The 25,289-nt window shown below is 41.9% G+C and overlaps 2 protein-coding genes across 20 annotated transcripts in view; both read left to right on the plus strand.

Annotated features, from left to right (window-relative positions):
- SNX31 (sorting nexin 31) overlaps positions 1-21,359 on the plus strand; it is a 37,557-nt gene extending 16,198 nt beyond the window's left edge. For 4 of the 11 annotated variants that reach the window (XM_080378068.1, XM_080378072.1, XM_080378073.1 and 1 more), the window contains exons 5-14: positions 3,076-3,104; positions 5,889-5,999; positions 8,959-9,049; positions 10,714-10,801; positions 12,671-12,740; positions 13,288-13,380; positions 13,945-14,199; positions 14,703-14,798; positions 16,628-16,705; positions 20,432-21,358. In XM_080378068.1, the coding sequence (XP_080234194.1) occupies positions 3,076-3,104; positions 5,889-5,999; positions 8,959-9,049; positions 10,714-10,801; positions 12,671-12,740; positions 13,288-13,380; positions 13,945-14,199; positions 14,703-14,798; positions 16,628-16,705; positions 20,432-20,527 (1,007 nt within the window). In that variant the 3' untranslated portion in view covers positions 20,528-21,358. Of the gene's footprint in view, positions 1-3,075; positions 3,105-5,888; positions 6,000-8,958; positions 9,050-10,713; positions 10,802-12,670; positions 12,741-13,287; positions 13,381-13,944; positions 14,200-14,702; positions 14,799-14,918; positions 15,065-16,627; positions 16,706-20,431 lie in introns of those variants that run through there. The other 7 variants (XR_013926538.1, XM_080378064.1, XM_080378067.1 and 4 more) reach the window with 7 other exon arrangements.
- Positions 21,360-22,067: 708 nt separating this feature from the next.
- The window catches only part of ANKRD46 (ankyrin repeat domain 46), an 85,986-nt gene continuing 82,764 nt past the window's right edge, over positions 22,068-25,289 (plus strand). For all 9 annotated transcript variants that reach the window (XM_080378078.1, XM_080378079.1, XM_080378083.1 and 6 more), the window contains exon 1: positions 22,068-22,203. The gene's annotated coding sequence lies outside the window, so the exon portion shown is untranslated. The remainder of the gene's footprint in view (positions 22,204-25,289) is intronic.

Consider the following 25,289-nt stretch of genomic DNA (forward strand, 5'->3'; position numbering starts at 1 on the left):
TTGAAATGATGAAATAACATGCTCAGTGTCAATGACACGGACTGGCTTGGCGTAGTCAGTCTTGGCTACCTGAAACAAGCTAGTGCACACCTGTACAAGTGACCCACCAGCTAATGTGGGGGAGCTGGCAGGTGGTGGTGGACAGGGAGCAGTCAGCCACTTCTCAGCCACCACAGCTGTTCATTGAGCACAGGTCTGTCTGCAGGTAAAATCAGTGCAGCTTTCATAATGGAAACATTCAGGTTTGATAGAATGAGAAAATGGGAAACCAGAAGTGAATGAGATTGCCGGACTAGGGTGGTTTTTTCCTAAAAATTCTACTGATGATTTTTTTCACCTTCACTTCTATCTTTCATTATGAAAGAGCATAGAGCTGTCCTCTTAAGTAGTCTGCTAGTGCTTGCATCATTTTCTTGGCTTGTCTTAAAACCAGCAGTGTTTAAGCTTCTAGCTGAAGATACTTGTGTATGTAACTGACTAAAATAGAAGATGCAAAAGAAAAATCAAGCTGGATTTAAGACTTTTTTTTTTGTCCTTGTCCTGTGTTTTGCTTCTGAATGGGATTGTGAAGGGTGTGCCAAGACCATGGCTTTATTGCAGTTGCCTGACAGTATTGAATGCGACTCCTCTGTATCAGGACTGTCACACCAACTAGCTATATCCTCCTGATCATATCTAACAGAGCAAACTTTTCAAGGGGGGACAAGCCCATGCAGGTTAACCCAGCTTTCCAGGCCCCTGTCTTTGTCCAGCACCACCTTTGCCTGTTGCACAAGTTGTTAATGTTTTGCTCCTTATAGCAGGCATGCTCTGGCTGTTTCCCCAGCAACCTAATCTCATGGGAGGAGTTGCCAGGGGACAGCAGGGCTCCTGACACATGGGGAAGCAGCTTGGCACGGTGGATCTCTTGCTCAAAACTAACATTGCTGAAATAATTACCAACAGTATTGTGTAGCAGAGTTGAACAACCTAACACATAACCTCCCCGTCCCTCTGCCCTTCCAAACTCTGCAAACTTTGTCAGTGACCACGCTGAAGAGACAGATTCAATATCTGCCCCACTACCTCCAGCCCCTAAAGATAAATGGCACAGTTCTTCAAGAAGTCGTTTGAGATGACTGTTGTCGCTGTGTTGTGTCTTCTTTATCATCAGGAGAAAGACGGCGTGAGCAGGTACATACATCCCTATCAGTATCATTTTAATGCAACTCCTTTATATCCTTGAATGTAATTTGAGACTACAAACTGTCTCTGTTGGGCACCCATGGAGTAACTTAGTGTATTCAGGATGTGGCTGTGAGGACAGCCAGTCACTATGCATTTATGAATAAAATTGAGACCTATTTTCTTGCAGCAGCAGAGGTTTGGAGTTGGTGATCTAGGAGGCTAACCTACCAGCAACACAGACTGGAAAAAACAACAGCTATTAGCATGAACAAAAGGATTCAGGTGCTGGTGAAAGGACAGATGAAAAGTTTGAGTACTTGAGCAAATAGAGCCAAGCAGTGCCTGGTATCAGGCAAAAAGCAGTGTTCTTAAGTGTTCCTTTATCAAATAACTCAAATGTAAGGTGGTTTTCTTTCTGAAGAGCAAGCATGGGGCTGAGGACTGAATACCATAGGAAAGCTGTGGTGTGTATGTGATTGAGAGAGTGTAGGTAAAATGTAACCCAGAAATCTTTAGGTGTTACCTGGAATCAAAGCTGGTCTGATTATGGGCTGCATTTTCTTGAATAGAGCCCCTGTCTCTGACCACGCAGCCTCTGCTTCTCGGCACTCGCAACACACTTACCATATGTGCATGCAATGAAGGAATGCACATTTGTAACATCCCTCAGTATTCGTTCATAGGAACTTAGAAATGTGTTCCACTGTGTATGGACATAAACAGAAGTCTAGCTGAGTAAGATTTCAGCATTGCTCCAAAAATATTATTTTAGTGTCAAACCCGGTTGGGCTTCTTATTTATGAACTTAAAGGTGCAGCTGGCAAATTCCCTTATTTTCAGACTTTTGTGTGCTGGCCAGGGGGGAAGGTTTCTGCCTGTTCTGAAGAATTTTATTCAAGGATGTCTATTCTATTTTTGTTTCAATGTTAACACACAGTTCAGTCCCCTGACCTGCTGTTATTTTCAAATATGTTGTAATAAGGTCCTCTGTTCTCACCCTTTCTCCTTTCATGTCCTATGCTGCTTAGCTGAACAACAAATCCATTGAGAGCTTGCTGAGGGTTCAGATTATTTTATCAGAGGTCAACACCAAAATCACTTAAGTTTCTAATGGAAAACTAGGAGGAAAAAAGGTATCTAGGTGGTTTTTTTCCTATGGAGCAAATATATAATGAGTATCTTCTTGGGGGTTTTGTTTACTTTTGGGTTTTGTTGGTTTTATGGTGGGGTTTTTTGTTCTGTTTGTGTGGTTGTTGTTTTTTTTTAAACTGTTCTTTTCATCAAAACGAAAAGCCAAAGAAAATCCCTCACCAGCTCTGTATTATTCTGTGTTATTCTATTGACTGAACTGTGTTTCAAGCTACTGGGACAGGCTAGTGGGGGTTAGGCAGCAGTTCTAGATGTTTATGAGGAGATTCTACCACAGGTAACAGTGTCAGCATTAAGGGAAGGTTCAAATAAGCAGTAGTAAGGGATAAAAGAAAGTGTCCGATTCTAGTCACATGGTATCTTCCCTGAATTTCAGGAGCAAAAGAGTAGGAAATGTGAAAAGTATTACAGAACATGAACTGTTGCCAAAATACAGGGGGTTTTTTTGATGTTGGTGTCTGTTTTGAGTAGATGAGACTCTGACTTTACTGCCTTTTCCAAAACTAAAATAGCAGCCTGGGAGAAGATCCGAACTCTTCGGACTCATTGCTGGAAATTTTCTTCAAAAGTATTTTTCTGTCCATTTTGGTAGTGAATGGGATTGCCTTGTACACTTACTAAATGGATTAATGCTAACACTGAATAAATGCTCTTCTGTTTGTATTTGTATTTAACTTGTGCTGGATTCACTTGTGTTGTTTTAGTGGCATGTCTGTATTTGTATTTCTTCACTTAGTACTGTCTTCTCCTGCCTTACAGACTGCACTGTTTCCTCCTTTTGTTTTTACGTAAGTAAATTTTTTTGGTCTCAACAATACTTCACTGATAAGAGGCTAAACACAAATATTTATAACATTGAACAATGTATGGAGTTTCTGGCATGGACAATTCTGCCTCTGCCTTCTGGGGTAAAAACGTGTGATAAAAGGGGGGAGGGGAAATCCCCAAATGCAACGATTTGAGTTCTTTAGGTTTGCTGTGTCGTAGCCGTATTAAGAGAACAATAATCAAAAGTTGGAGATAAGAAAGTAGGGAATTTGTCCCCAAGGCCATGAAATCAAGCTGTGCCTGCAGTTCAGTAGTGTCAAATAAGATAAATTAAAGCAGTTTTTAAAAGAAGACTGGGAAAGCACTGGTTTAAGTATTTAACAGTGATACCTAATATGACCTTTCTAGATGGGTTTTTCTTTGATACAGCCTTTCTTTTAGAGCCTCAAATTAATCTGCCTACTAATATGTTGCATGGTGTTCTTGGAGAACTCGGGCTGCTTGGAAATAGCTTGAAAGTTTGGATCATGCTTTTCTTTCCTGCATGACTGCTGAGTAGTGAGGTGGCAAGCAGGGTAGAGTGCGTCAAGGTGTGACTCTGCCTTTAAGTGGCAGAAGGGTGAAGTGACCTTTGTGTCTCTGAGCCTGGGCTGCCAGAGTGGATGAGGTGGCCTGCACCCAGGCTGTGAAAGCTGCAGGAGGAGCAGTGGAGAATCCGGCAGAAGTAGATGCATAAAGTGGTCCATGTCCTTTCTGCATTGGAGCTTCAGCATGAGCAGCCCACGCCTAGAAGTGCTTACTGTACTGCATGAGCCTTTGCACTTGCCTTCACCCCCTGGCACTGCTGAGTCCTGAGTAGCAAACAGGCTGCGTAGTGACCTGCTTGCCCTTTGTTGAGTCAGTAATGTCTTTGCCTCACCCTGATGTTTGCATCCCATGCTTGTTCCACATTGCACATATAGTTTTATCACATACAAAATGTTTCATATTGAAATATGTGTGCCAAAGGTATTTGTGGGGAAGTGTCTGCTCCTTCCTGTTTGAGGAAAGTAGTAAAGTACTGGGGTAAGCACAGGAGATGATCCTCGATGTGAGAGAGAGAGGGGCTTTTGTATCTGTACAGAAGCAAAGTTATGCTTATTTTAACTAAGAGGCATGAACTAGATCTGTCTCTTGGATAAGAAATAAATTAGTCTGGGGATAAAGATTAAATCTGTGTGGATTTGTAGAAGGACACTTCAGACAGGGCATTGGCTAGTGTCTTGAAGAGGTTCTGTTGTTCTTTAATACATGCAAACAGATGTATAGGCATGCAGATGTGTGAAATACTGGGTATCGGGAAAATCTGTGGGAAGTCCATTTAAATAAAAAGATTGTCTTGGTTTGGTTTTCCTCAAGACCTTTTTCCCCCACATACCATTCTACAAACTTTTGACAACATGTTCTTAATTTTTAGATGCTGTGGAAGAAAACGCTTGTTTGCATTTGATCTGACCTTGAAATAACTCTTAATTAAGCTAGATTTACTGGAAAATGTGCTCTTTCTGACTGAAAAGTTACCAGTCTGAGTGAGTCATATGTCCTAGCATGTTCTCCAAAGCACCAAAAGAGGGGTAATGCAGCACACAGCACAAATGTCAGCCCTGCTCTTGCTGACATCGCAGGAGTCAGGAAATGCTCCTGTACATGGGCACCATGAAGATTCTGCAGCAAGATACTGAGAGTACTTGAAACCTAAGGGCTCCCAGGGAGCCTCCCACATGTTCCACCAGGCTAGCAAAGGTGGATACAAGCAATTAAAATCTAATATTGCATGCAGTATATAAAATTACAGCATTTTCCTCCACTATGAATCTCAAGGGAAGTACCTCTCCTTAATTAATAAAAATGCCAGAAGGACCATTGCTGTCCTTTGATGCAGGGGAGTCAACAGGAAGAGAAGCTGCAGTGATGAGCTGCTGCTGCCTCATTCAGATGCATCCCCAAGGGAGTTGTCAAATTAGTCTCCATCCTCTTGAAACAAGTAACTGACTTCTCGTGCATAGCAAGGCATGGGGCTTTCTGAGTTTGAGTCTTTTAGGGGAAATATAAAGTCTTGATATAAAACCAGTGGAGGTTACCTCATTGCTGTGCGCTACCTCACAGTTAGAAAGATGTTTCACTTCTAGTCTGACTGTGTCTGTTGTCAGCTGATAGCTGATGGATCTGGCTTCTGTACTTCAGTTTTCCAAATTGCAAATTGCCCTTTAATTATTTAAGGCAGCTCTCTGAGGTCACTTACTTTGAGACCTGTTTTCTCATTAATATTTCCAGGTTTCTTCTTTATATCCCCTCTCCGTTCACAGTGGGTTTGAACCTGGGGTACTGGCACTGCGCAGTATTCCAGTAGCAGTGGCGCTGGTATATTAAGATAACATAGCCTCATTATTCTTACTGGAAGCTTTCATATTTATAGGTATGCATTTTTTCCTTTTGGCAAGATTGTGACTTTGAATATTCACATGCAACTCTTCATCCACCTCATCTTTTTTGGAGTCTTTACTCCCTAGGATAGTGATGGCATCATTCCTACAGACAGTGAGACACTAGGTAGCATGTGCTCAGCTTAACATTGAAGTGACCCTCCTTTGATTCTGCAGTATCTTGCCACTTGCTGTGCTGCATAGGGTTGTTTTTTTTGTCATCTGCAAGCTTTAAATAATTTTAGTAAGTTAGTGTTTACTAAATAGTAATTTCAGTTGCTCAGCATCTTCAGAAGGGTTCCAGCAATATGGAAAGCAAAGTGTTCTGTTTCTGCCTAACAGGACACATTTAAGATCCAAATCCAGAGAGCCTTTTTGGATGTTTACCTCGCTGATGGCAGCAATATCAAACTCGATATCCAGACATCGGACACTGCAGAACAAATATTAGAGGTAATGGGTTTCTAGTATTGTGTTGAAATTTTCCATTTGTGAGAAGTGGACAAAAATGAAGATAAACTCGGTCAGGAAAGTGTAGAAATCCTTGTTTGAAGGCATACAAGAATATATTCTGTGTTTTTTGAGAGGTTTATTGTACTAGGGGTGAAGGGGGTAGGGGGCATTGCTGATTTTGCAGATGAGCTTTTTTGGTTCCTACGTTTGTCCATAATTTACCTCTTAATGTTATGCGTCCTCTGCTTCTATGGCATTTGGCTGTCAAGTTCACGTTTTCTTCATGTGTCATAAAATACATACTAGTCCTTATGGGGACACATTCTTAATGAAAGACCCCTTTGGTTTAGCATAGTGTGGGTGAAAGTGCTTCCCACTAGTCACAAATTATGGTCTAGTCTTGACTTGTGTCTTGGCTGGTGCACTTTTGTTAAAACTTAACGTGCAGCTGGTACATCTTCTTTTTCTGCATGCTTCTCCTTTTGTTTTGTGTCCCTTAACGCTTGCTGTGAAATTGTGGGACTTCCTTTGCAGTGTTGGTGCAGTTCTAGCATTGTGGCTCTGGGATGTCCGTAACAGCTGTTGTAATACATACAGTAAACAATTGCTAGTTACGTTTTGAAACCAGTAGCAACCAAATGTTGTTTACACAACTGGCTGGCTTGTGATTGAAACTTTCAGCTGAGGTTCCCTTCTTATGCCAGGAGAGGAGGAGCAGCAGTGGCTCAGCATACTTTGTGTGTTACACATGTGTGCATGAGCAAGACTGAAGCCTCTTCCTCAGTTGCTCCTGTTTCCTAATCTTAACAGCAATAACAAAGCACATACTTGCTGGATTGGTACTCTTTGTCATGGGAATCTGAAAATTCCTCTCATGATACAGAAAATTGTGTGGATCTCTGTGCCTTTGCAATCTGAGTTTGTGGAGATAGTTCCCAGCTGGCCATTGGTACAAGGAAACTGAACATGAATTCACTCTTAGTCTGGCTGCAGCACACACAGTATCTGTGCAGCTGCCATGAGTTGGGTAACACAGGGTAACCCCTGAAGAGTTTATTCTGCCATTGGGGTTTGCACCATCTGAGGTGATGCCAGGACCAGTTTTTCCAGGGGAAGGTAAGTGTCAGAGTTGGCCTTAGACCCTCCTGAGACAGGAGACTTGTGGGATGAGAGATGCTGAAAGCAAGTGTTGGGGTTGGCAGGGAGATATGAATTTTGATTTGGGGAGAGGGAAGCAGGTGTTAATAGGGTGGAAGAAGTAAGGAGACATTTTTAAATAGGAGACTTGCATAGGGACCTTGAGTACAGAAACGATTTGCTAATACACTTTAAAAAATACTAATAATTTGTGCTTGATAAACTTCTCAGTTTTGCAGTGGGTCGAGGTAACTTCCAAGCTAGACAGTGGTGTTGTATGTTGCTTTGTATATTGCATTTATAGATGTTTAATGTTTATGTGACAATGCAAAGAAACAGTGATATTTGAAATGCTACAGACACCATTTCTTCTCTTGTTATCTTAAAGATGAGATAGGACTTTCAGGAATTATTTCGCTTTTGTTATTGTAAATGGCCTACCACATTCACTGTTCTTTTGCAGTGGAGGTACATTTTTGCAGCCATCGCTCCTGAACATCCTGGTGCTCAGGCAGCATATACCAGCTTGTGCTTTGATCTGAGAAATAAAATAAGTCAAATTCCTACTGAATCCAAGATCTGTGTTTGACATTCTGGGAAATGCCATCTGGTACGCTTAGTGTTATGCTACTAAGGGATAACACGCTGAAGCTCTGTGGGCTAGTTTCTAAAAGTAATTTGTGGGGACTTCTTAGAACAGAGGAGACAGAATGAAAGATGGTGCTGCTAATAACTTTTTTTTGTCTTTGTGTTCGGACTTAAACTTTCTTCCCATTATATCTGGTGTCTGAACAGAGTGTGTTTTATGCTCTGCTGCCCTCTCCGGTAACAGCCCTGATGTTAACAAGTATAAAGAAAACTTCATGAATATGTTTTTGACTTGGAACAATTCTTACCAACCTATATTTAGTTTCGATGTCTGCTTTTTTTCCATGCAAAAAACCATAATCTGATTTTTAATTCAGCTGATATAGTGTGAGAAAACCCTTCTGAACCGTGGAGGTGAGTGAATTTACAATGCTGTCACTGACACAGAGCTAGAAGTGTTTTGGGGTTGGCACCCTTTAGAAGATGACTGAAAAGCAGTACTTCCACCTTATGCTCAGACAAAGAAAGTCCAGCTTCTCTGACCAAATCACAACTCCTCTATCAGGCTGCACAATCTGCCAGATAAATTACGACAGGAGTATTCTCAGGGGTGTTTTCTTGCAGTTGCCACACCACTTTCCTGAGCAAACTTCAGGAGTTTATAGTCGCTGCAGAACTTAGGAATGCTCTGATGGTACTGTGCTCTTTTGGGTTATGGCTGCTTTAATTTGTCAGAAGCCTTCACACAGAACTGTAGAACCCCACAAGTAAGACTGGTGCTTTCCATAAAGGGGCAGGGCTTGCAAATGTTTCCTAGAGAACAAGAGGATTCTATCAGCTTGGAAAATACACACATCTTGTAAATAAACAAACAAAAAAACCCAACCCTATCTGTGATGCTCATGAGCAATGTTGTTAGCTCAGCACACAGCGCTCATTGTACAACAGGGTTTGAGGATTTCGTAGTAAAGATCTGGAATAACATGGCAGATGCCTTGTGTTAGAGGATACTTAAAGGCATCGTGAAGCAGTAAATGTTTTCTGTTTTATTACATTTTTATGTTACTTTGAAACTCTCAAGTGCTGCAGTATAGGAATGGTTATATTTGCTTCTAAATGGGTAGTTAAATGAGACATAAGGGAAAATTTAAAAACAAGTAATTTAGGTTAACAGGTATTAAACTTTATTCATGCTAATGGATAGCTAAGCTTCTGACCTTCCTTGTTTTTAAAGGTTACATTGTGCAAGATGGGGCTATCAAGAGAATTAACAAAATACTTTAGCTTATTTTTCTTTCAAGATCACGATGATGGAGTACTCTCTGGTAAGTTTTACAAGGTGCTTAACTTAGCCCTCCCTTGGCATTTTTTTTATTATTGTTGTTGTTGTTGGCTGCAGTTACTGAACCTGGAGTCTGAACAGAGCTTGCATGAGTCTGCTCAGGCTGAAAGACCCATCCTGTCTGATAAACCCCCTCAAGCCCTCTTCCCAAATGGCTTGGAAAGTGGTAGTGGGAAACAAACTGTGGCAATAGATAGTGTGGTGCATAGGTTAGACTTTCACATGTGAATATTATGTCCCTTTCAGTTTACAAGACATGTAGCAAGTTTAGCACATGGAAACTATTGAGCATATCATTCTTAATCAGATGGCCATACCTACATAAAACAGTTCTCAATTTACAGGTCACATGCTAAGTTTAACAATGGGACAGGAAACTCTTTTGTTATATTTATAAAGAATGTCTGTGGCTTACTTTCCTTGATATCATGACATGTTTCCTTTCTTAAATGACAGAAACGTAAGTTTGACCACGATGGTACTGAGCAAGCTGTAAATCAGGCTTGCGATTCCCTTTATGGCTGTAAAATGTGAAGGGGCTTTTATGTCCTCATTGGTCTGCTGTTTCCCCTGTGGGCAGGGGTGTGGATGAGGCTGGATGCAGACCTGGGATGGGGATAGGCTCTGGCCACGTCAGGGAAGTGAATGCAATCTTTGCTGTTGCTTGGACTAAAGTTAGGCACTGCAGCCTCTCTGTGTGCCTTGACAAGTCATTTAGCTTTTTTCAGTCTTCTCATTGCCATAAATATGTTAATGCTCTTCTGAACCTTTTCAAGATGAAAGTCTGCTGGTAAACTCAGGCTTACTCAGTGGGGTAGGAACTTTACTGTCTGTGTCTATTTTAGTTATCATTGCCCTGCCTCCTTCTCTCTGGCTGTGAAAAGTACCTGCGAGTACACAGAATCCCTGGCTGTTACTATGTCTCAAATGTATCTAAATATATAGAGTATATATAAAATGTGTTATATTTTATAATCTACTGCAGTTGCAGATGGATTTATTTTTGCCTTATATTGTGATATAGTCTGATACATAGAATAGAAAAGTTCTTCAGTTGATTATATTTCTATGCATCTCCAATAAGCCTCACAAATACATCATAACCCACAGTCCACTGCCAAAACGTTTAGGTGCTCACGTGCTTAAAATGTCATATTTAAGTGTTCTGCTAAATTGTGGCATTAGCTTAGAAATAAATGTTTACAGGTTTGGGTGTTTAGACACGTTTTCGTTTTTAAAAAGTTAGCAGGAAAGTAGTGACCTCTGAAGAGTGTCATGCTTTTCTTACTGTACTTCAGTTACACTGCTCTTCTCTGGTGTTCTGTTCAAGGAAAGCACCAGTCCTGGAACTTGCATCCACATTTCCTTTAAATGCAGAAATATCAGTCCTGGTTAGCTGTGTATTGAGAGAACACTGTTCTGGAAGAGCATAGTTTAAAGGAGCAGAGATGTTCTGTAAGTAATAGAGCTATGTAACTTTAGACTCAGAAGTGAAGAAGATAACTAACCTGTCACCCTACTCTACCCCAGAACTTAAGTTCTCTTCCTTCTCCAAAAGCACATTGCTAACCAGCACTGATACATGAAAGTAGCTGAGTTATTTCACTAGATCTCAACAAATGTCTCTGTTTTTTCTTCTTTTCCCAGTGGTGAAAAAAGTGGCAGAATTTGAACTTCCTTATGTGAGTCTTCAGAGCATGAAAGTGTTGCACTGTAAGCTTGGGATCAGAAAGTGGTGAGCAAGAAGCTTAAGAGAAGCTACCAAAATGCATGATGACTGCTAAGAACAGGGAAAGAAATCCCTTGAATAACTTAGTTAAAGTCTTTAAGCCTCAACAACTTGACTGCTTTTCTGAGGCCAATTTGTTACTGGAATTGACTGGTTTCTGTGGCCCTGCATGTTTTAAACTTTGTCACTAGTATTCCTGAAGTGTCCTTTACTGCAGCTAGCTATTTATTCCCTCTTTCTTTCAGAATCCATAGAGAGGTGCTTTGTAGCTGCCTGCCTCTGATTTTTATACCTGCATAAATGCAATGATCACAAATGGGAATATACCTGTAAACAGTATAGATGAGAACTTTGAGTTCTGAGTTGTAAGCTGCAGCTCTGTTTGAGCAGAGTTTTTATTTGAAGTGCTCATTTCTGTATGCTAATATATGTAATATCTGAGGCCGTAGCTTGAGCATTTCTTCTGGGAAGTGGCCTGGCTTAAGCAGCAGAGCGCTATTCTCCTTTCATTTGCTCACACACGGTTGCTTCTCCTTAGTTACACTGGTAGAACTGTGAACTAGACTGGCAAGCTAATCTGACCTAAAAATAAGTTGCTGGCTGTTTATTTTTCTTTATTTGGTTTGCTGGCCTATTTTTAGCCTGGGTCAGCCCTGCAGTTTTGTTTGCTGCACAGCAAATGGTTGTGCTGACTTGTGGGTGAGGATAAACCCCAGGGACAGGGAGTCTGGTGCCAAAGTCCTGCTTGTCAAACAGTGCCCTAAGGGTGCAGTTAGGTAGTATAGCGAGCCAGACTAATGGCTCACTGCTGTGCTTGTGGTCTGGCCTACTCTTCCCTACAATGAAAAAGAAAAAAGGGCAATAGATTTTTGCATGCTTAGTGAATTGTATTGGCTACATCAGATGAATGCTAGAGCAAGGACTATGGCTGGGAGCAGAAGAGGAAGAAGGGACCATGCCTTTTGGCGGCAGCAAGCAAGGTTGCATGGCTTGAAGGTATACAGAAACCTGTTGTCTGATGCTTGTAATTTGTCCGGTTTAAATCTACTGGGCTAGCGCCTGGCTTCTACAAAGCTTTCTCTGTTTCCCTATATGTACCCATACAAACTGCAGAACCTAGCAGCCTAATGAAAGAACTGTGTGGTTCTAAGCCATGACAAAGTGACTGAGTAGATACTGCTTCATCTAGCACTGCTTTAAAGCGCAGAGGTAGGAAATGACAATCCTGGGGTTGTTTGAATGTTGCAGCGTATCGCCTGTGCACTGTAATACAGCTGTATGAGCCATGAAGCCCATGCTAGCCATGACAGTTCATACTGTCATATACACTTACCCAGGCTGCTTTAAATAAAATGGCTCAAGCTAGCTGTTCCACTATGGCACTTGGATAACTGAATATTTAACTTGCTTTGTTGCTGTACTGATCTGATCCTGCAGCAGTTCTACAGCAGTTAGTACTGCAGATAGCTAGTTTAAGGTTAGGTCTTGTATGTCAGTGCTGCACCATGGCAGTGGGTGCTCTGGGAGCCTTACCAATTTTTATGTAGACAAACCCTGAGTTGTTTGAGAAAAGGAGGAGGAAAGCTTTGGTTCTGAATTTTAACTGTTATGTTTGGTACCACCAAAATCAAAGTGGAGAGATTGGAAATAACTAACCTCAGGTTATCTATTCTGCTACAATGTATAAAGAATGAGTATGGGATGCACTTTGAAGGAACTGTGTTTTGTTCTGGTTTGTTTTGTGTTTTTTTTTATCTGAGTAATAGATCTTTCTGGGTTGTGCTCCCATGGTATTTAGCTGAAAAAACCAAAATGCCATATTTAGAACCATATCTTCATATGTTATTTCTTTGTTTCCCCCTTGGCTTGGAAAAGGTATATGGATCCTTCTCTTGACACACTGCTGATGGATTGTAGAGCTTCACTGAATTTGCTGTATATGCAGGTAAAACCAAAAGGGCCTTATAATTCTAGAAGTTAACTTCCCCACGTTAATTTCACTTTTCACACAGATTCTTGAAATGTTTGTAAATGGTTCCTGTTTAGCACTGCTTTGTTGCACTTTCCTAAGTACTGGGTATAGCTGTTGATCATGTTCTTCCCCTCTCCCCACTCCCCTCCCTTCAAACTCATGTGCTAGAGATGCTAACTCATCTATGTGTTGTGCATGGGAAAAGTATTACACAAAAAAGGGCATATTTAGGTATCTATCCACTCTATTTTCAAGTGTTTGTATGTACCTGTGGGTCTCTAATGTGTAGGCATTCTGCCATGGTATGAGAGCATTTGATTTCTGAACTGTTGGTGTGTTGAGTTGTGCTAGCTTTGGAAACTACTAATTCAGGAGAAAAGAACAGTGTAGAGTGAAATTGTCCCAAAATCAAAGGCCTTGTTTAAAAAAAGGTTTATGTGTATGTGTTTTTGAATGCTTGTGTGTGAAAGGAAATATATTTTTGCTGACTTCTTTTGCTATTTTAAACACTACTTTTAAGGCAATCCAGGAAGTTGAGAGGAATTGGGTTAAACCAACAGAAGGTCAGATGCAGGAACTTGAACTTCTGCAAAAAAATGCACACAAAGTAAAGGTAAAAATTTTAAGACCAATTTAAGCAGATCAAAGGACTGATTTTTTTTGAAGCAATGATACTAGAGGCTGTGAAGTTAAATGTAAGCATGATTTTGTGGGGTGGTTTGAGCTAGAGACCCAGGTCTCCCATCTCCTGGTCAGGTACTGAACCACCAAACAGAAAAGGAGGTTCCCATCTCTGCTAGCACTTTAAAATATCCCAACAGAGTGACTTGGATCTCAAGGGCTAGCAAGAAGTTTTTGACTGTGAATCCTAGTCTTCTCTGTTTGCTAAACTCAGGTGTAAAGGTTTGTCATCTGGTTTAGGAAATCAGATGGAAATTCAGACTGCTGGGGCTGCTGTTCTCGGTATTTCTTACCGGTTAGTTTTATCTCTTCCCATCATCATTGTATCTGATAAGCATCCAGAAGACCCAGCTCATCATATCCAATGGACAAAAGATTTGGAGAACAGCACTCACAGTCAAGACTTAGAATCAGTACTGATATGTTGTGGTGAACCTGTGTCCTCCCAGGAGAAAGGGTATCAATCTAACAATTTGCCTTTTCTCCGAATCACTAGGTTTCACTTGCTTTTACAGCAAATCACTCTAGTTCTATCTTTTTGCTGCAGTTCCTGGAGCTGATTCGAGAAATGCAGTTCTATGGGTATGTACGACTTGATCCTTGCATGTGTGACTATCCAGAAGAAGGCTGCACAGCTGATGTCTATGTTGGCAATAATGAGATTAACTGCTGCATAAAGCTGCCTACTAACCAAATCAAAGAGGTCAGCTTTAAAATCAACAGGTTAAGAAGCTGGCAGGTTACTTTTCTTGTAAGTACTTCGCTGACTTTATCTGAATTCACTCTCTTTTCCTGAAAACTAAGGTTGGTCTAGGATAGGTCTAGGGAGAAGGTGGTGGTCTGTTTTAAATCACTCCCATTTTCCCATATTCCCCTCCAAACCTATTCTGAAACATATCCCCTTGGCAGCCTTTACAGCAGTAAGCCATCTGGCCTTAGTCTGCTATGTTTTCTCCCTTCCCTGGCATTCTGTGTCATTACCTGTCCCTTTCCTTTCCTGTTAGAGATGGTTGTCAGTTTTGTGGGGGAGCACAGGAACTGCTTTAACCAGCTTTATGCTTATAAAGACTCTGCCTTCCTACCTCCCACTTGTACCAGAACTCTTCTGGGGGAGGGAACATGTTTTCATCTGTTTTATTTATATACTGTATAAAACGAACCTAATTGACTAATTCTGAGTTAAAGCTGAACACCTTAATGGTGTTTGTAGCTGTTCTTTCTGTTCATCGGCTGTTTATTTTGGGTTTTTTTCAGGGTGCTACAAAGGGTGGTGAAGAAGACACTCTAGAATTCAGATTTGAGTACAATGATTCAGGCACTTGGCAGTGGATAATTTTGTACACAAAGCAGGTTTGTTTTCAGTCCTTTTAGGAAAGTACTCGGAGTAAAATGTAATCTTACAGCCATAGAGGATCCTCAAAAGTGATTAGTCCATCTCTACCAGAGAGCAACAGTTTTGTTTTCAAGCAGGTTAGCCTGGGGGCAGTTATCTGGGGAAAAGCATTTGAGCTTCTAATATAAAGGGAAGTGGAATTTTTGATTGAAGAGATATGTCTAGCACTCAGCAGCAAGTCTGGGATGGAGTGTGGAGAGGTGCCATTTATTTATTGGACTCAGTAAGTATCCAAAATCACCAACTGGTCAGACTCACCTAAGGTCAAGGGCTCCCATTTTCCACAGTAAATCCTAATGTTCTAATATAAATCTATGCTATATTAACACAGGTTAATGGAGGGTGTGGATATGTGACAGAATAAGTATAATTTTTTACATATAAAACCTTGTTTAAGAGTTATTTATAGGGTGCCACTTCTCCCACTATTTTCAGGCAGCTCTTTAAAGAGAAAGGTATCCAGGAATTCAAGTCATTCATCTGTGGTTATGCTGCCTAGCAAATAATCTAGACTCTGCAGTATCAAAACCAGCACCAGTCTCAATTTAGGTATGGAGCGTCTATAAAAAGTACAGAGGCTGTTATTCCAGTAAATTGCTGCTTTTGTCTCTGAGATCCACCCAGCAGCAGACAGGATTTTTCAAGCAAAATCAAAATGCTTAATTTCTTACACATAACTTCTCAATTCTGGGGTGATGATGCAGTCCACACAGCTGTTCAGTAAGTGTTAATTTCCTGCCATGCTTAAGTTTTATGATAACATGAGCCATAGCAGTAAGCTTTCTGGTTTCTTTGCTGTTGGAGAACAAAATAACCCCAGAATTACCTCTGTATTAATTCTCCTTCGAAATCTATTAGGGCTATGCTTGATGTAGTGACTTGGTGATTAGAAAACCTGTGTCCCCCTTTCCTCAGAAGTGTGCGAGAGAGCTAAAGGTCAGAAATGTGCTTCTGTGGGGAAGACACAAGGGTTTGATCCAAGACCCCACTGCAGAAAGTGAAAGACCGGATGATTTGGAGCTTAGTCAGAGATGGCTACCCCCTCCATCACTGATCAGATATTTTGGTCTTATATTCGTCTCTCAATACTTGACAACCTACCTGAGATGCTTCTTTTTGGAGAGTAAGCAGTGAGGTGCATCTCTAGGGTGCAGTTAAGACCTTAACTTGGACTGCATTATCCCAAGGAGTTGTACATGCTCATCAGACAGCACAAGGAACTAAGAACAACTCCCCTCCTCTGAGGTGCCTCTGCTAGATACCTAATATGTGGGATGAATGCGTACTGCTCTGCTTATATTCACTGCACAAGATGTGACCTTGAACTGGCCTGCAAACAGTTGCAGCTGTCTCCTGTAACCATGGGGACTTTTGATTTTTGACTGTGTGAGTGGCTGTGAACTCCAGCTTGCTTCATTTGTTGAAGTGGTTTTGATGCCAATAGTGCCACATTTGATTAACCTGACTTAGCCTTTGGTGTAATTTGGCAGCCTTTAAAGTAGGAGCCACAGACAACTAGAGAGAATAACTTGCCTCACAAAACCAGTCATAAAAATACTTATTCTCTTCTCTGAGCAGTGCTGTGAGGGTTAGTCATGCTGAGGCTGGGCTTTAAGAAACCGCAGCTAGTTTGGTGCACTGTAAGGATGTTAAGCATAGAGTAAAATTAACTGAATTGGAGAAGTAATATTTCAGTAGTTAGGGACTCTGATTTTCTAGTGGAGGAAGAGTCAAGTACATCTTTTAATAGAAGAAGTCAGAATGTTCTCTGGTTTATCCTCTTTAGGCCTTTTTGCTCAGTAGCTGCTTGAAGAAAATGATATCGGAACACATGACGAAGGCAGCCAGAGAAGGCCAAGAAATGGTAAGCATATGTGTACATTGGTATCAGAATCTGTATTTAAAAGAAATAAGCCTGCTCCTCTATCATTCTTTCAAATGTGCTGAGAAAAGCCCCATTGAGGAAAAGGATCTTGCACGTTCCAACACTTCAGTACAGAATTAATTGACTAAAAAGTGCATCTTTGCTCAGTTTTACTGAAATAATATTCTGAATGTTAAAGATGGTTTATTACCACAGTTTTAATCTGTTTTGCATTTTCTCCCTGACTTTAATTTTTGCTGCATATGATAAAGGATATTTGTGGCATAATTTTTGTATGTTCTGTACTACCCTTGTTGTATCCATTTCTGGCTTTCACTTTTTCCCCCACTTCACTTTCTTGCTCCATCTGCTGCAATGTTAGACTGATTTGAGATCTGTGACATTCACACTGATAAACTTTTTGGTTTTAAATAGAAGTGTTAATAAAGGCAAAATCTGATTTGTAGCTAAGATACTTCTGCTGTCTTTTGTGTAGGCCTTTAAGGATGAAAATATATTTAAATACTTGTTATATCCAAAAATAATTTCCAGCATTAATAATGCCTTTGTTTTAACCTTACGATACCTAAAGACTTCACATGTCTGCTAACTGAAAACTTCTGTAGGAAAAAAAGGAAAGGAACACATGCGATCTTCTAGACCAGTGCTGATTACAGTGAGCAACGAGGCAATGAACAGCATGTTATTTCATAGCTTTAAACTACAAGTGATTCAGAAGAAAAGACCAATTTTCATTTTAGAAAAATCTGATCTCTTTCAATCTAAGTTCATTTGTAATGCAAGTATAGTATCCCTTTAATTATGAAGATGAACATTCATTACTTAAATATTCAGCTGTTGGTAGTGCTCAGGTAGCTTGGACTAAAACAGAATTACAAGAGAAGAGTAACTTTGCCAGTTAATTTCCTAGACTGTTTCTGCTGGGTTTAACTGAACACTGATTTGCTCAGCATATTTTGTTAGAGTACTTGGGGGAGTATTTAAGCTTATTGTAAGTTTAAGTTTTTCAATCCATTTATGAGATCAAGATGCCTGAATCCACAAAAAAATGGTAAGAAATACAACATCCAACAAAAGCAGGTTACAGAGTGAGAAATTGTCTCAAAAATGTAAATACAGTGTGTCTTGCTTGCTGGTGGTGTTTAGCCCAACCTCTCCCTTTCTGGTTAGGGAGACTCCTAATAAATTAAATGGGAGCTTTGGGTAGGAAAAGGAACTAAATTTGAATTTTAAGAGGAAGAAAAGGGCAAGAAACACCCTTGAATAGAAGTTTATGACAACTTGCTTCATCTTACCTGCTTTTTGCAAGTGTTTCTGAAGGAGACACTTGAAGCTTACAGAAAGCCAGAATATATATAGAGATCAAGTGTGTATATTCACATGCAGCTGCTGACATAGTTTACAGGCTTGTACTTGGATTCCACACTGGGATTGTTTTTGCAATTATTTTTCCCTGTAGTTGGGAATTCTAACCATTTGGAAAGTCTGACATGTTACATATCTATACATACACTTTCCTATCATGCCTAAGATGTTCATTTGCTGGACTCAGTATTCATAGCAAATAGTTCCTGCACAGTTAAATGGCTAAAAGATGTGCTTTTCCAACTTTTTATTTGCTGAATGTGAGATAAGTAAATAGAAAGGTAATGATGTAAAATGAATTAAAATAAATACCTCTATTGTAGCATGTGATTAGCCAAAAGAGAATAATTTCTAAAAGAAAACCAAAATGTAATCTGAGTTCAGAAAAAAGTAATGTTGATATATCTTTACAAACAGCATAAAACCAGTCACTAACTGCTCTTCAATAAGCAAACTGGTTAACCTGTGTGGTGGGTTTTCTTGTCCCTTTCTTTGAAGTGCTCTGTGCTTGTCGCTGCTGGAGACAAGATTCTAGGCTAGGTGTGGCCTTCAGCATTCACAAATAACTTGCAAATGATAACAAGAGACAAAATTTTCTGTATAGACTTGCATCTGTGAAGACTGAAGGATGCGGTTTAGTGGCTTCACTGTGGTACAACTTTAGCAAGGACTAAGCTGCTTGGCAATCTGGGCTTGAGGCAATTGTTCTGACTTGAGCATACTTTAAAATACCTTATCAATTGTAAGCCTTTGGAGCAAGGCAGACTGTGAATGCTCTCTGAATTTTTGCAAGGAAAGGAGCCTTGGACAGGGTGACATAAAACCACTGAGCTTATCAGCTGCGTCTTGCTGATGCAGTGTCTGGCTGCTGATATGAAACTCAGTGAACTAAGAAAAGTACAGCTGATAATTAAATGGAGTTGTTTAATGCAACAGCATACCTTGACTTGCCTAAACAGTGATAGTGTGGCATGCTGTGCCTCACTTCATACAGCAAGTTTGAAGCAGTTTAGGTTAGGTCTTCATGCAGGAAGCTGTGTTTTTAGGCAGAATTAATATAAAATCTTAAACCACGCTTTAGCTAACTTCTAAATGCTGTGATTGCAATATTAAGGTTCTTAAGCCTTCCCTTTCCTATTCCTCTATTTCTCTTTGCAAAGTGCTTTAAAATGTATTAAAATTTTGTCTTAACACTTTTTCAAATGAGAATGTAGTTTGAGTTGGGTCTTTATAATTTTGCCATTAGTATCCCCAATCTTACAAGTCTTTGCACTGAGTTGACAGAAAGTTTAAATGACTGTAGTCCAAAGACTCTGAAAACTTATGCCAAGTATATTCTGCAGACTCATGAGAAGAAAAAGTTAACTTTTTTGAGTTCCTGTAGGAGTATACTGATACTATTAGATCAGCATAACAGCCTGTAAATTCTTGTTTGAATAGATAGTCTAGTGCAGCAGTAAGATTTAGTAGGAAAATCAAGAACAATCTTTTGAATGGATAAAAATGATTTAACTGGTATGCAATAGGTGGACTCTGCAGATAGTGAGGCCGTGCTGTAGAATGTGGCTGCATCTAGGCAATTCTGCTGTTATGTCATGCAGAAATCCTGAAAAAAGAGGTATGAAATAACTTGTACAGAGATAAATATGCAAATTTTGCTTCCAGTCTCCTAATGCCTTACTGTTAGTTATTGAAGCATGGTTGCCATAGCTTTGTGATACACACTTTTAGTAGGCTTTTTCAGGACATTTTACTTAACATGGTGTTTTCATATATATGTTGCAAGAGGCAGAAGAAAAATCTGTGCCATAAATTTTCCTAGTACAACCAAAAACTGCAGATAGATGTAATGGAACATTATAATTTGCCTGCTTATACCCACTGGGTGATGTTGTGTTAGGAAGCTTCAGATAGTACATGATACCCTTTAGGAAAAGTAGAGTTGAAAGGTATAATTTATGCAGGTGCTATGGTTAAAGTTAAGAATGTGTAATTAACAGTAGTCAATCCTATTCAGCAGGCCTATTAGGCAGTTAAGGTACCTGTACATATGTCCTTGTGGTGACCGTAATGCCAGATAACATTGATGTTGGCACATCTGGAAGTGTACTAAATGCGGTGCAGATTGAATAGCATTGCAGTCTTAAGAGCAGAAACATCTGTTGTTGTGTCCTATTCCAGCAGGAGGAAAACAAAATAAATCTGTTCAGTCTGAAATAATTTCAGAGATCAGCCACTGCACCTGAACAGTATCATATCAGGTTTTCTAGCTTATGCTTGTATCTACCTAAATTATTGAAATGCATATACTCTTGTAACTGTTTGTTTGTTTCTCTGCAGGTAGTTCATTCGGGTTTTATATCGAGGAAAAGATTTTTGGTTAGGCCAAATGAAGATGACCGTGTATTTGAAAAAATAAGAGAAGAGGACCTGTGATAACTTTATTGTAGCTACTGCCTTTCAAAATTGTTGGATAATAAACCATTGTTAAACCTTGAATTAGAAGGGAAAATATATCTTCAGTGTAATTTCTTGCCTTTGCAGTGTTCTTTATAGTATTTACAACTCTAGAGAGCCAGTTCAAATGGGCACTGAAAGTCTGGAAACATTCTGTATGTATGCTTTTTTTTCCCCCACAGACCTGCAGTTGTTGAGGTAGAAAGGGGAAGGTTAATTAGGAAAAGTGCTACAATATTAGAGGAGGAAAAACTATTTATATAGTTTATAGTTTGTCTGTGAGTATTGGTGTAATTAGTGTGGTGCTGAGCAGCCTATTGCAACCTAGCCATTGTCTGGAGAAGGCATGTATTTCCTATGATCATTCATCTTCCCCCGACCAGTCATTCCTTTGAAGTGGAACAGACTTGGGGTGCCCTTCTTGACCTGTTGTCCATCAGTGCTGATTCAAAAGCTGCCACAGTTTGGAGAATGAAGGTATTACTGTGCTCCCTAGCACAGCACTGCAGCAGGCTATCAGTTGAATGTATGTGACCACATCAGAAATTGAGCTGGTTTATACTGATGATTCTGGGGTAAACAAGGACCTGATGTAGCTGGATAGAAGCAGGCACGCTGTTAACAACATCACCAAGTTATTTGCTATTGCAAGAAGACTAGGGTGCTATATTCCGTACTAGATCTTTGATTCTTCTTCCTCTCCTCACTTTGAAAGGCAGGATCAGCACTGAGAGCAGGGGAGGAAGTGAAAATAATAATAATAAAACCCCTATACTCATTTGGGGTGGGGGGTGGGGGAGTCATATAACTTTGCTTCACAGACACCCCTTCCCTCCGTTTTCTCTGTTTGCTTATGGTTCACGTACCCCTGGTGCTGAAGAAGCTGCAGGTGCGGAGGAATCTGCTGATTTTGTGGTGGTGTGGCAGCAGCGCATCCAGCACTGTCAAAAATAAAGCTCCTTGAGAGCCAGAGTTAGGGCAACTTCATGGCATTTCCTTTATTTAATGAAAACTGCCAACTGCTTAACTTTTGGACATTTTTTTTTTTTTTTCCTCTATAGAGCCGAGTCCCGATTCTTCTCCTTTAAGCTGCTGCCCCTTCCTCAGCTGTGTTTTCCCGCCTGGCCAGCACCGCACCCCTGCGGCTCCCGCCTCCCCGGGGCCCCGCTGCCGCCCCCGGGCGCCGAGCTGGGGAGCGTCCCGTCCGCCCCTCTCGCTCCGTGCAGGATTTATTTCCCCGCCGCCGGCTGCCAACGCGCCAGCTGAGGAGCGATCCAAACCACGGCAGCTCCCGCGGGAGCCGGAGGCCGCGCCTCACCCAGCCCGGCCCCGGCGGGCGGCAGCCCTCTGAGGAGCGGAGCGGCCTCCTCGCCCCGGCCCGGCCCCCTCGCCGCTCCCCGCCGGCCTGCGGCGGGCGCCGCCCTGGGCGGTGCGGCCTGGCGTCCGCTCTGGCTGGCAAAGCGGCCCGGTCCCTCCCGGTGAGAGGAGCGCCGGAGGCAGCGGGCGGGCGGGCAGCTCGGCCGTAGCGGGCCCCGGCCCCGGGGCGCCCGGCGGTGGCCTCCGCCCAGCAGGGGGCGCGCAGCCTCTCCGCCGCGCCTCTGCCTGCCGCCGTTCGCCCGCCCTCTGCGTGCCGAGCCGCCGGCGGCCAGGGGCAGGTACGGCGGGGAGCGGGGGCGGCGTGTGGGAGCCGCTCGGCCCGCGGGAGGAGCCGTGGGGTCCTTGGTCGGTCCGCGGGGAGGAGGGGCGATACCGGTCGGTCGGTCGGTCGGTCGGTCTGTCTGTCTGTCTGTGCGGGGAGGAGTGGGGTCGGTCGTGCGGCCTGTGAGGAGAGGAGAGGAGGGGGGAGGGCCCGGGCCCTGCCGGGCGCGTAGCGAGGTGCGCGGGGGCTGAGGAGCAGCGCTGGGGGGGGTGCGGCAGCGGCCCGGCCCGGCCCGGCCCGAGGCCGTGAGGCGCTGGCCGGAGCGGCGGCGAGGAGCGGCCCGCGGCGGCCCCAGTGCTGCCCCCGGGGCGGGTGCGTGGCCCTAGGCCGGGAGCGGGGCCGCAGGGCGTCGTGGCGGGGACCCGGCGGCGGGGCGTCCCGGCGGGGGCGGGCACCGCAAGTCGGCGGCAGGAGCGACGCGGGGCCTGGGCAGCGCCCGGGCCGAGGCCCGGTGAGGTGAGCGCGGTCGGTGCCGGGGCGTTGGGCGGGAGAACAGCGAGAGGGCAGCCAGCCTTCGTCCCGGGAGCGGGGAGAGCAGGCCGGGGAGCGGCTGCCCTCGGGAGAGGACATCGGTAGGTGTGCAGCCCTGTGGCGTGATGCTTTGGGACATGCTTTTTAGGCCAAAACAATGAAGATAAATGAAGCTAAAAGGCAACATGTATTTTTGCCAGAAGAGATTTTTATAACTTGTCCTCAAAACTGTCTTTGATAAAATAATTACTGTTTTTAAGGGAAATGGAGTACTGCTTTTTTTTCCCCCTAGACAACACTAAAGTTTTTGATCAGCTGCTGCAAAGGATGTGCTAAATATGTGTTATTGTGCTGAAAAGATAGGGATAACACCTGAATTGTAAAGAGGACGGGGAAGTAACCAGAGACAAACTATGGTGAGACTATTGAAAAGAAATTCCATGAAATCTGACTATAAAATACTACAAAGTTAGTTCTTTGACAATCTGCTTTGAGACTAGTCTTATTAAATAATTAATAGACATCTTGACTGTTTTAATTCCATTGTCATGGGGAGTTGGGAGGCGTTGGCAATATAGAAGATGGTTACAGTACTACACTGAAAGAGTTGGGTGATCCTGAGAACTAGAGTACAAAATAAGTACAATAACAATTTGAAGAACAAGGGTTTGCAGCTGCAAACCTGTAAGCACACAATTTACAGAAGAAATTCTTACCAGTTGAAAGCAACACAAAACCAAAATAGGTGTTAGGTAGTTGCAAGATGTACAATCGTGGAAAAATGAATGCTGACCTGTGATGATCCAGAAAAAGATGTTACTGTTAGCCATGAACAATTATCTAGAATAGTTTGTATAGTGTTAATCATTCTCAGGTGAAAAGGTAAAGTGGAACAGCTGCAGGAAGATGTGCCTAGGAGAGGCAGGGAAATTAAGAGTCTGTTGAAAGAAGCATTTGGTTTTTTCAGTTCTGCAGAATAAAGGCCTTTTATGCTTTCTATTGAACCATCAAGGTAAACACTGTAAAGGGCATAAATTGAGCTGAAGAATGATGTTTATATATTAATATTTTAACGTAGATTTTAAGATTAATAATATATGACAATTTCTAACTGTCAGAGAGCACTGATGTTCAGGAGCAGCCTTCTGAAAGGTCAGGGAGGAGCAGAAGTCCAACACTTTTTGAATGGAATGTGGCTGGTTTGTAAAAGTAATGCTTTTGTTTGCAGCAGCAGGGGGTTAAGTGTTAATCTATAGACTTTAGATCTCTTTTTTTGTTTGTAAAATGGACTATTAACAAGAATTTGTTAAATGTGTACTTCAGAAGAAAAAGATTTATAGTAATGTTTACAGTCTGAATAGTAGGATAGGTGACAATCAGAAAATGACACTGGCTAATTGTGCTCTTTGAGTTGAAGCGAAGGTATTGGAGAGTAAGTTGAGTCGAAGGCTGAAGTGTAGTATGTGTACCTGCTGTCATCTTACCAGAGGAACGTTAGTTTGCCTCTGCAAGAGGAAACTATAAAAAACAGTTCCGATCTGCACTCAATGATAGGTTTCCTCTCAGCAGGTTTTGGTATCTGTTGTTTAGAGTTGCCTTATCAGTAAGAGCAAGGGATTCAAAACAGTGCCTAAAGTTGGCTGTATTGTCCCACCTTACATGCTTGTGCAGTTAATTTCTGAGTACTTTGTGGCATTGAAGTCCTTGTTTGCAGCCCAGGACCTGAAATACCTGATCATCCAAGGAGTGAACTACTAGTGGCTCTTTCAGGGATTTGGGTATGCTGGAATTTTGAGGGCTGTTTCAGTTTTCTTTTGATCACTCTGGCAGTTGGTTGGCTTCCACATGATCTCAGTTGTGGATGCTCCACATCCAGATGGGTCACTTAATAAGCACATAAAATACTTCAGAGGGCATTGGTTTATACACATTATGTGCAGTACATGATCCCTGATGCATTCAGCTGTCTGCAGGGACCATCGCATGCTGTTAGTGTAGATAACAGGCTGATGGGTCTGCCTTGAGTGCATGGACCCGTTTCCCCAAATTTCAGTTGTTGGTGTTTACTGTTAATATAACATCCTGTTGTTATCTAAGTCAAGAGCACAAATAGTTCAATGTTCCGAGTTGTTGTGGTTTGCTTTGCTGTTTAAAGGCAATACACTAAATATGTGGAAAAAAGTTTTATCTCATATAGTACCTCATATCTGTGCCTATGGAACTTAGATTCTGGCTTCAGTTCATGTAGCAACACCACTTTTCTAAGCAACATTTCTTTCTTTTACTCTACCAATAAAATTCCCGTTGACTAAGTGGAACAGAGCTGCATAAACCTTTTTTGTTCGTCACTCAGCGAATTTCTCACATCCAAGTAGTGCAGCTACATCAGCTGAATTTTATAACATAAACTTTAAAGGCGTAAGTCTTCTGATGCTTGTTGGTGGGGTTGTATTCTACAGCATGCTCAAGCTCTGTCATAGTGTCAGACCAGCAATAATGGATGGCGACAGAAGGACAGCAGTATATTTCAGGGAAGGCTTCTGGTGTACGCGTTTCCCATGGATGGTGTAG

Source organism: Falco punctatus (assembly GCF_963210335.1).
Source record: "Falco punctatus genome assembly, chromosome: 3".
Taxonomy (NCBI): domain Eukaryota; kingdom Metazoa; phylum Chordata; class Aves; order Falconiformes; family Falconidae; genus Falco; species Falco punctatus.